The following is an 11,622-nucleotide window of genomic DNA, read 5'->3' as shown; positions in this document are numbered from 1 at the left end:
CAATTAAACGATGAAGGAGAAAATCCAGTGCCATACCTTTTCTTAGAAAATATCAGATTTTTACATTACTGCCAGAAATCAATCAAAAAGAGGTTGGTCCACATATGATTATCGATGAAAGATTACCCACCTGCTTAACATATCCGTCGGGAGAGAGAGAGAGAGAGAGAGGGTGGTCGGATATATGGCGGGAATCCAGTTCACACATATACGGTTCTAATTGCCTAGCAATAACATACACCAACAACCTCAAACTCTTTTGTCCTTTCATTAGAGAAAAAAACAAAAAGAATGGAACTGATAATGAGTTTTTATCATTTAAATTGTTCTATATATGTTAGATCATTGAGATCAATGACTCCACACAATCCTGTTTAGCTTTTGGCATATCGCCCTCATGATGTGTTTAATACTTGGCCAACATATTATTTTGCCACAACAATCCCATGCCAGAGGCAACCAACAGAAGGTCCATAACCGAGACACTTCACCCAATCCTCAGTATATCATGCTAGTGGTCCATCTTTTCTAAATTCCTGGAATGAAAACACCATTTTAATTATCGTTCCAATCTTGTCCTTCAAATGCCTAGAAAACACCATCAGTATTAGCATATTGGTCGATAATGGATCTTCCATCAGCTCCACCAACATCAACACCAGGGCTATCCCATCTCGCGTCCCACATTCCCGTTGCCTATCTATCCCCTACCCTCCTTTCTATCAGATTTCGTCTCTGCAAGTTCTGCACTGGATGGAACTCAGGTTGTCTGCCACTTTAGCTTCCGTGTTCAGTTAAGACCAAGAAATATTCCCTTCTTAACCTTTCATATCTTTTCTACTAACATCCTTATTGACATATTAGCTGCATAAAGCTTCCAAATACATTCATGCATATTGGAAATCGCAACTTCCTTCAAAGGGAAAACCAGAAGGAAAGAAAACCCATCTCGGGACGGCCTTATGTTTATGTATATATATATCTTCCCCTCCTAGACTTACTATGAGTGAAATTCCTAACGTACTCTAACTGTATCATAGAGGGTCTTACTTCTCAAAACCCAAAATGCCGTTTTCACGTTCAAAAAGCTTCCTAAGTTGCTTCTGCATGGAGGAGCTTCACATGAGCACAGGAACCCACAGTGGCTTCTTCTCTAGTGATCTTCTTCCATCCCTAGGTGCTAGGATCAATCAAGCAACAAAACTCCGAAGGCACATAGTTTCCCCATTTGATCCACATTACAGGTGATGACCCTGCCTAATCTCTCTAAACCTGAGAGTTACCCTGCCGTTGATTCTTATTTTCCATCATTTATTATTTCAGGGCTTGGGAGATGTTTCTAATTCTCCTGGTCATCTATTCAGCTTGGATTTCTCCGTTTGAGTTTGCATTTCTAAATTACAAGCAAGATGTTCTGTTCATCTTTGACAACATCGTCAACAGCTTTTTTGCAGTTGATATTGTTCTCACATTCTTCGTGGCATATCTTGATAGTCAGTCATATCTTCTTATTGATAATCCCAAAAGAATAGCAATAAGGTAATATTCAGCTTCTACAACTTTTGGAGGAGCCAAGAAATATCATGTTCATATAAGCTCAGGCTAAATGTTATCCTGTGCTATATTCAACTAATAGGTATGTATCGACCTGGTTCACTTTTGATGTCTGCTCAACACTACCATTTCAATCTCTCAGCCTGCTATTCACAGATCATACTGGTGGACTAGGCTTTAAATTGCTAAGCATGCTACGTCTTTGGCGTCTCAGACGCGTGAGCTCTCTGTTTACAAGGTGTTGCACCACTCTGAATTGATGAATTTAGCGTTTTCTTTTCTACAATATTTTTAGAATGAAACAAGTTCCGTACTTCTTTCGTTACAGGCTTGAAAAGGACATCCGATTTAACTACTTTTGGACTCGTTGCACCAAACTCATAGCTGTAAGTAACAGCAAATTCCACATGTTGAACTGTTCAATAGCAAAAAACCACTCTATATTTTGAAAGCTCAGCTAACAACTTCCTTGTGTTTTTAGAAATAGTAAAAAATTATTACATATATTTTAAGTATTTTGATATTTAAATAAATATATATAAAACAAAATTATTTATTTTTTAGGAGGGTGGAAAAAATGCAAAAAATACCACTAAAAACAAGTCAATTTGACCAAAATTCTTATATACACACAACAAGGGGTATTTTTGTAAAAAATACCAAAAAAAGGTCCAAGGACGAAAAAGATGAAGCCAAAACGCACTGAGGGCATGTGCATCCCACCTTCTGTTAATTTCATTAGAGGCGGGTTTTGCGTTGAATTTATGAAAACAATGGGCTTTTAGCTTATTTTGATGTACTGGGTAATTGTTAGCTATTTTGTGAAATATAGAGGGGTAAAATGGAGTTTAGCACATGTAGAACTAAATCCTCATGCATTATAAGCATGTGCATCGACAATTAAGTTGCACATTTTGATCAAATTCAGGTAACTTTGTTTGCTGTACATTGTGCCGGGTGCTTCAACTATATGATTGCAGACAGATACCCTGACCCAAAAAGAACCTGGATTGGTGCGGCCTACTCTAATTTCAAGCAAATGGGACTTTGGGACAGATATGTAGCGGCACTGTATTGGTCAATTGTAACACTAACTACAACAGGTTATGGGGATTTACATGCTGAAAACCCAAGAGAGATGCTCTTTTATATTTTTTACATGCTATTCAACCTCGGATTGACATCTTACCTCATCGGAAACATGACAAACCTTGTAGTTCAGTGGACCTGCCGCACCAGAAATTTTGTATGCTCTCTCTATCTCTCCCTTTGCACACAGGCATGCATGTTTTATAAGGACATTCTAGGATGATTATATACATTCAAAGTCCCTCATTTGCTGACACATTCAGCTTGTGGTTTAGATAATCTTAGGGGAAAAATGTTAAGTGATACATTCATCAAAATTCACCACCTAAACTCTGCAGCTAATTTGTGTCGTCAGAACTATGACATAATAAGCAACAGATTGGATAAGGCAATTCTTGGTGCACACACGGGTCCTTGTGCATGCACATAAGCTTTAATTTGGTGACTTCGGTGGATAGAGACATTAGCCAAGTTTAGGCTGTATTTAGCTAACGACATTTTTATCATACAATTTTCGGTGTTAGAAACGTCTAGTTACTGGGAGACTACTAGCTTTCAACTTTTGACTGGAATTTACTGAAACTATTCAGCTAATAGTAGAGAAATTTGGTTTGGTGCTGTAGCGAGACTCTGTTACTTCTGCTTCAGAATTCGCAAAAAGGAATCATTTGCCCCCAGATATTCAAGAGCAAATTTTGTCCTATATTTGTCTCAAATTCAAGACAGAAGAATTGGAGCAGCAAGAGACCTTGAACGGGTTGCCGAGAGCCATTCGTTGCAGCATTGTAAACTATCTGTTTTACCCTATTGTTCAAAATGTCCCTCTATTCCATGGGGTTTCCAGTGACTTTCTTTTCCAGCTGGTATGCTTTCTACTCAGTTCACTAGTTCATCATAATGCATGCTCGGAACTCATTTTTCTCTCATGAAACATCAAATTTAAGAAGATTGGCAAGATTTCATTGTTCCTTTGTTCTATTGGAAGGTCACAGAAATGGAAGCTGAGTACTACGCTCCCAGACAAGAAGTGATTCTGCAGAATGAGGCTCCAACAAATACATATATATTGGTCTCTGGAGCAGTGGTAAGTAAGTTGCATGCTCCTGAATGAACTGTAATAAATCTATAGAAGCCCCAAAAAACTTCAGCTTCTCACCTTCTCTCTGCAAATAATTATGTTGCAGGATTTTATGGGAAAGGTTAATGGGCAGGATCGAGTAAGGCTTTCTGCATGACCCCAGATGCATATGTTTCCATAAATAGAAACAAACGATTATTTAATGTGATTTCATTTTTATATATGCATACAGATCATCGGAAAGGCTTCCACAGGGGAAATTTTTGGAGAAATAGGTGTTCTATGTGGAAAGCCTCAGCCATTTGGTGTTCGAACGACAGAAGTTTCTCAAATACTACGGCTAAACAAGACCACATTTCTAAACATTATTCGAGCAAACCCAGAAGATGAACACATTGTTATGAACAATCTTTTCCAGGTAATTTACCAAGCATCATTCTATTTTCAGATGTCCTTTCTGCAAATTCATACTAAACAACTATTGTTGGTTTGAAGAAACTGAAAGTATGGAGAAGTTACGACATTGAGGGCCAACAGGATCCAAGTCTTATCGTCAAAAATTGGCTTGGTAGAGAACCTCAAAGAGAATGCGATAGTCACACTGAAGATCATGATAATCTCTATGGTGACTCATTGGACCAGAAACCAACTAAAGATGTGTCCGGTTCAAGATTTACGGTAACAAACCAATCAGGAACTGAAGTAGATGCCAATTCATCTGCTGAGGATGGGGAAAGTGATCTTCAGACTGCTGTTCGCAAGGGCCATCTTGAAATGGTCAGGATTTTTCTAGAAGGACGAAATGTGAATAAACCAAATGAGAGATGTCAGCTAACAGAAGAGCTAGAAGATCACCAGGCAAACAAGGGCATATATGACCTCATGCTGAATTATGAAAATGAAAAGAAATTAGTTGGAACCAGCAATTCTGGCACCAATTGTTACAAAAAAGATGCAAAACCCAGCTCAAGCAGTTCTAAGTATCCAACTGGTGTCGAAGCAATTAAACCAGTGAAGAGAGTCACCATTCACATGAATTTTCAAAAGCCGAATGATACCAGGAAGCAGCTCGCTAAGCTAATAATTCTACCTGATTCACTAGAAGAGCTACTGAAAATAGCAGGTACGCGTTCCTTGAAATAATTCTATACAAACTTGAAATTCAGCAACAATTTGAAGTGCATAATATAATAGATTGGTGAAGGACAATTCAAAAAAAATTGAGAACAAAAATGTGGCCTTAACTATGACCAAAGACTTTATTACTAGTAATTATTTAAAAAAAAGACTTTATTAGTAGTAATGTGAACAAATAACACTTTCCATTGTGGTGTATCTGATAATCCTCCTCACCGTACTGCAGGTCAAAAATTTGGAGACGATAATCCTACAAAAGTATTAAATGCAGAGAATGCAGAAATAGATGACTTAAGTGTCATACGAGATGGTGATCATTTGTTTCTTGTGCCAAACCTGTGTGAAGATATATCGTGGGGCGGATTGAGTGGTATCGAAGACTATAGACATGCATAAAGCTAAGCAATTCAAAGGATATTCTAACAAAGTCAACCATAATAATAAGAGGAAAACAGGCAATACAAAGCTGCATGGTTGTGACAACCTGCAGGACATGTAAACTCGTATCTGATTGTGTCTGTTCCCCATGACTACCAATATGAAAGATTCTATCTACTAATTTCCTGTACACCAGAAAGTAATGCATGCAAAATAGAAAGAAAACACAGCGAGCAGAATTACTCGTAACAGGAGGTCAATAAAATACATCTTCTTTCTGCATAGTGCATACTGCATAGTATACTTGAAATAAAGTTAACAACTTAACACAAAAGCAGTCTAACAAACCTAAAGCACTTCATATTTAGTTGAACAAGCAAAAAAAGAATAACAGTGACGCTATAATTACACACATTTGTTTGGCAACAGAACGGAGTAGAGCGGAGTGGTCTAAGAGAAACCAAACATCTCAGCAAACACTAAGTTCATTCGAACTCCCATACACAACGTTTGAATATCTAAAAGAATCATCAGTTTCAATCCAATTCCATATCATCTGCAATTCGTTTGACAACTGATAACAACAACTGCATATACTCGAATATCATGAACAGAAACAATATCAGAAAGCAACTAATCGAAATCATGGCAAATATACTACGAATTACGAACCTTGGTAAACGATCGCTGGTTAAAATCTGCATTGTCGTAAGGCACATGTGTCATTGAAAAATCTTGCGGTTTCAACACGGACTCAGCCGAGTTCCCAGTAACAACTAAATTTCAGGACAGTATTCATATATACTGCTTCTAGCAACAGGCGCCAAGCGAAATCCATCTGTGTAAACCGGTGGACATGGATAGATTCAGAAGAGAAGGAAATAAAGAGATGCGTATCAGGAGATTTTACTGTAAAGAAGTGAGGTTGTTGGTTGTTGGTTAGGGGGGCATGTTCATGTTACGCGGGGGATTGATGGGGAAATTTTAGTTGGGAAAGGATCAATCTCCTCCTTTACTTGTGAAAACTAAGCCCAAGAAATGTGAGTAGGCCAATCAATTTATTTAATGCTTAAGTTGAGAAATATGAGAAGTCCATCAATTTTGATTGGGCCGAATAATTTGTACAAATTCGGATCTGGGTGAATGCATGTTCCATGGGATATGGACCCTCTTAGTATGGAAGATAATTTCCGTCCTGTATCTTTTGCTTTGACGTTTTAGTTCTTCATCTTTTTTAAATAGCAAAATATATCCTGTAATTTTTTATTCTTTTATGGATTTGGAACAAAAATCCCAAAATTTTTTTGAGAAACCCGACCATGGAAGGACCAAAATAACAAAAAATTAAAATGATACAAGATTTATTTACTAGCTTAAAGAAAATAAAGAACTGGAATGCGAGAGTGCAAAAGATAGGAAACGAGAATTGCATTTAATATATTTAAGGTAAGACATGCATGTCACGGGAAAATTAACCATAACAAATACTAGAGTAACAGTGAACAATACGCATAAAAACGCATTTATTCTTAATTATTCCTTCTCTTCATCATGGATTGATGTGAAGTAGTGGAAGTTGAAGTTGCAGTGTGTAGCTAGTCTTGAGATGCAAAGGCGGAGGCAGGATAGGAACGGGAGACGCCGATGGCGGTCGTAAACTTGATCGTATCAGGGGAAGGTTCTCCAACGAGAATGTCAGTGATGCCCACAGGAAGCATGAGCTCCTTGGCCTTAACTCCCGTCAGCTTCGACAAGTGGCCCTTTTCAAGGAAACAAGTAATCTCCACGTTGTAGATAACAGTTTGGCCTATGCTCTTGAACTTGTGTTCTACTTTCTTCTTCATCTTAAACCAAAGGAACCCTGTGCTTCGGTTGAAACCCATCTCCTGTATTTCCTCCACCGGCAACAGTCCTTTCGGCACTGAGAATTCCTCCAGTACTTGCAGAGCTTTCACCTTGCATATGTCTCCCTGGTGAATATCTGCTTCCTTGCTGTGAATTGCCATCAGTTTCGCTGCTGCTGCTGCTGCTGCCATTTTTCTGTTATTCTCCTCAATGGATTTATGTGGGAAGGATTGAAGGGAAAACACGCTTTATATAGGTTCGCCAAAGTTGCTTTTTCTTAATTGTGTTTTTCGTTGCATCACTGTATTATGGCGTATAGTTTAATTCCTTGCTTGGTGGGCAACTAGTGGTATTAAGTTCAAAACATGTTATCAATTTTAATAGAATGGGCTCAGGTTTCAAATTTGAAATCGGATTTTAATTTTATGGACTCTATTGAATCGTGTCTGAAAGTTGGCCACAATAATATTTACAAATGTATTTTATAAATTGTACTAATATTTGTATTACAAAATAAATTATATTTTTAACATCATAATAGTTTATTAGATATTTATAAATAATAATTTTATTTTTTCAAAAAAAAATATAACAGTATTTCATGTGTTATATTAGACCTATCAGATTAGGAATAGGGTTTGAGCGAAATAGCTTGTTTTACTAAACCTAAATAGGATTGATTGTGGGTTCGGCGAAACCTACCTAAGTTGAAACCATTGCCAATCCTAGCAATACAAGAAAATATAGCATTTATGATGTATAAATTATAGTTTTATATATGCTGATCATAATAATATTTAAAGATAAAAAAAAAACTGATTTTAAGTTATCTTTATTAACGCATGTAGAGAATTTATTGTTGATAAGTAATATATAAATTACACACATTATTCTAGGAATTAAATAATCAAACATTATTGTGATGATTTCCTAAAAAGTTTATAAAATATTTTATAGAATTATTGATAATATTAATACATGCATATTGGTAGTTTAATATTCGAAATTTCCAAATCCTCTCATGAATAGGGTTAATTACTTGAGGAGGTTGAGGCTAAACGCAACGATGATATTGTAGGCCGGCTGCGGAATGGTAGTGTAGGATGTATATAGGGTGGCTGAAGCCTGAATGTTAGTTGGATTCTGGCGGGCGTAATTCCCGAGTCTATCGCCCAACCGCCTTCCTCATCCACCTATTCCTACCTACTAATTCTCCATTCAAGCTTTCGCTACCAATTTTAACCAAAATTTGATTTCGTTAAATTCCAATTGTTTTGAGGATTTAATACAATTTATCGTATTTAATATTGTAAATGAACAAACTACTTATAAAGAAATAAATTGTTAATTTTTAAAAAATTCATGAGGGTAAATTACCCTCTTTTTTTTTTAACAGGTGAAGTAATTTGCCTATTGGGAATATCACGATTGGTTGTTTTGCATTTTTCCCATTAATTATATGTAAGTAATATATATTGTCTATATTTATTAATTGATTATTTTAGTTAAAAAATACTACCTCAATTACGAAATAAATGTATTCAGTTTACATATTATTTATATGGAATCAACTTAACTCGATTCAAATTATAATTTTTGACTTGATATGCTTTCCTATTGCAGGCTATGCAAAATTGAAATGTTAATTAAATCGCTTTCATTGGACATACGTACTTCTAAAAATAAATGATGGGGTTTTTAGATTTTGAGAAATGTATTGAGAATCTTTGGATAAGAAAAATGTCTGCATGCTACGAGTTATGATTGATTCCTTTCCATTTTGACAAATTCTACAACATATGCAACTGCATCGGATGTGTATTGATTGAAATTTTCTGTCATTTTAGTATATGTATTTCTTTTAAAATTAAAAATTATAACTTAAAAGTATGACTGCTTACAATATATGCACAAAAAAAATAACATTATATATAATATAAAAATAGGATAAAAAAATGTTTCACTACTCGAAACTACAAAACAACTTCACAACTTATATAAAATTTTTGGCCATTAAAAACAGTGTCAAAGAAAAGAAAAAATGAATCTTGAAATCCAAACAGACCAGCTGAGCGATATGATTGGCCATGCCTACCAAACAAAAACACTCACTGCCAACTCGTTCAGCTATTGTCAGCTTTTCCTGTGAGGGGTCGTTTGGTTAGTTATCTTTCATTCTGTGGAACAGCAAATTGATACTATGAGTTAATTAAAGGAGGACAGACAAAAATCACCCGTGGGATTCCCCCCACATCTTTAGAAGATACCCTTCACATTTACTACTCCTCCCATTAGCTAACCAATCAGAGGTCACCATGTTGACTTTGGGTCCCACGCTGGCCCCACCCTGCTTAAGGTTGTGTCTATACTCAACTGCCACCTGTTCAAACACTTCAACCACAAACATGTTGATGTTCAGCTTTGGGTTCATGTTGTCCCTCACATATGCAAAGGGCAGTTGATCTCTTGGGTTGAATGCTTCCAATTCATTGAACATAAGACAGGAGAAGTGATTGCTGGCTGCACTGTGCTTCCTCAGGATTAGAGCACTATCTGGAACATCTGCAGTTTTTCCATAGATTTATGTTAATAAAAGACAATTGCAACAAATGGAGATGATTTTCAAGAATGGCAGCTCAAGCATCAACGAATGAAGAAGAAAGAGCAAAGCTTAGCTGTCTTTAAACAATTCTGTCCTTGCAAGTTGTGTCCAAGAATCTTACTTTTTTTTGGTGATTCAGACAAGAATCTTTTAAAGGGTTAAAAGAGGAATAATTTGAGAGAAAGAAGAGTCCAGAAGCAGAAAAGCACACTGCATCTAAGAACGCTCAAAATTAAGAAGCTTGTCTTAGAAAATACACTTAGTTAGAAGCCATTATAGGTAAACCTTTTGTCTTATCTTTTACTTCAAGAACTACAACTCATACATCATGAGAAAATAATTCTTGAAAATTCTGTGGGGAGATAATCTTATCCAGTTTCTGCCCTTTGTCGTTTTCTGCAAACAACGTATGGTCCACCCATATCGAACAACTACTTTGTCTGCAGAATTCAAAACATTCTTTGAAGACAAAATTAACTAATTGCTGCAGAGGAACAATCACAGATGCGGTAATTATACCTGTGGGATAAGGCTTGTTTGAACTCCATGGTTCCAAGCCGTTGTCGCAGTACGTCTCCATTTGCACCTTTAGTCCATTAACATCCCGCCATTTCTTCCATCTACCAGTTGCCATTGCCTCTTCCATTGTATGAAGGAAATACGGGTGTCTAGATATAGCCATGTCCATGTTCTCCTTCACGAGTAGTGAATGGATCAAAAGAAGCGGATCGATCACCAGCTGCAGCTTTGCGTCTATCCACATGCTGTATTTCGAGTTTGGAAAAAGACGGTGCACTAAATATTTAGGTATCACTCCATTCATTGCAGCGTTCTCGTATAAGTGCTCGCTCGAGACCTTAACAACCCTCCATGCACCAATCTTGTGTTCCTCGGATTCTCTTGAAGTCATTTTGTGGAAATGTAATGTCTTGAGAGTAACATCATCTACAAACATGAAGAAACATACGTAGTCCAGGGTTTGGGATCCTAGGCCCCTTGGCTGCCGGATTTTGTCGTGATCATTGAATATAGCTGAGGCTACAACAATCCCGTCGCACTTTTCCATGGAAATTTGATCTGGAAATCCCACAAAAAAGCAACAAGAACTGAGAAAGTCAATTATTAACATAGATTTCAGTAAAAAACAAGAGAAGAAAAGAGCCGTATTTGTTATAATTGAAAATTAACCAGAGCTAGTGATCGGAAAGTCTCGGAAGAATCCACATGGGATTTCATTTTCAGGTTCATTCTGGGGATGATCAAAATAAGAAATCCTCTTGTGAAAGCTCAAATTCCCACCAAAACTGTCAGCATTCCCCTGCATATACCTCAGAGACCGTGCCCCCAAACTCGTGGAATTCTCCAGTAGTCGATGCATTTCCTTGACGACATCCCAGTAATCTAACAAAACCCATAACGCAAGAATCAGTAGTAGTCTATAAAAAGATTGTTATATGGTGTCGTGGTCTGTTTGTTTGTTTACCTGAGAAGAAAACAGGGGAATCGCAGGAGGAACGGGTGGTGGGAATGGCGTGCTTGTGTTCTCCATAAGTGGAAGGATAAGAGAAGAGAGGGGGCTGAAGAGGGTCGAAGGGGGATGATCTGAAAATGCATTTGGAGGTGGAGAAAGTGAAATGGAGGGCCAAGAAGAGAGAGGAGAAGAGGTAGATGAGAGAGAAACAGAGGAGCTTTGATTGGAAGAGGGGTGGCGTTGAGAATCTTGCCCTCCCCATTTACCCATCACAACCTTTCTCATCCAATACCCATCAGTCCTCATCATATGCTTTTTTCACTTTCTTTTTCTTTTTACAAAATTATTATTATTATTATTACACATCATAACATAAATAAATTTCCGTAATAATTCTAAATTATTATGGGAATAATTCCAAGTTTTCGATGTTTTCCTGAAAGACAAAGGACAATGAAACTTCTTCTC

The 11,622-nt window shown here is 37.0% G+C and overlaps 3 protein-coding genes across 3 annotated transcripts; 1 reads left to right on the top strand and 2 right to left on the bottom strand.

The window, feature by feature from the left end:
* LOC105167295 (potassium channel KAT1-like) lies at positions 358-5,514 on the top strand. The gene is made up of 11 exons (XM_011086949.2): positions 358-1,244; positions 1,324-1,539; positions 1,637-1,792; positions 1,883-1,940; positions 2,483-2,800; positions 3,267-3,506; positions 3,629-3,727; positions 3,828-3,860; positions 3,954-4,139; positions 4,217-4,844; positions 5,085-5,514. The coding sequence occupies exons 1-11, from the start codon at positions 1,066-1,068 to the stop codon at positions 5,252-5,254; spliced, it is 2,283 nt and encodes a 760-aa protein (XP_011085251.1). The 5' UTR covers positions 358-1,065; the 3' UTR covers positions 5,255-5,514.
* LOC105167294 lies at positions 6,648-7,467 on the bottom strand. Its single transcript, XM_011086948.2, has one exon. The coding sequence runs from the start codon at positions 7,270-7,272 to the stop codon at positions 6,832-6,834; it is 441 nt and encodes a 146-aa protein (XP_011085250.1). The 5' UTR covers positions 7,273-7,467; the 3' UTR covers positions 6,648-6,831.
* On the bottom strand, positions 9,075-11,442 carry LOC105167293. The gene is made up of 4 exons (XM_011086947.2): positions 11,167-11,442; positions 10,872-11,084; positions 10,203-10,760; positions 9,075-9,643 (listed from the first exon to the last, which is right to left on the bottom strand). Exons 1-4 carry the CDS (start codon positions 11,414-11,416, stop codon positions 9,312-9,314), a joined length of 1,353 nt encoding a protein of 450 aa, XP_011085249.1. The 5' UTR covers positions 11,417-11,442; the 3' UTR covers positions 9,075-9,311.

The sequence above is a fragment of the Sesamum indicum genome, linkage group LG8 (assembly GCF_000512975.1).
Source record: "Sesamum indicum cultivar Zhongzhi No. 13 linkage group LG8, S_indicum_v1.0, whole genome shotgun sequence".
Lineage (NCBI taxonomy): Eukaryota > Viridiplantae > Streptophyta > Magnoliopsida > Lamiales > Pedaliaceae > Sesamum > Sesamum indicum.
This window is presented reverse-complemented; position numbering and strand designations above follow the sequence as displayed.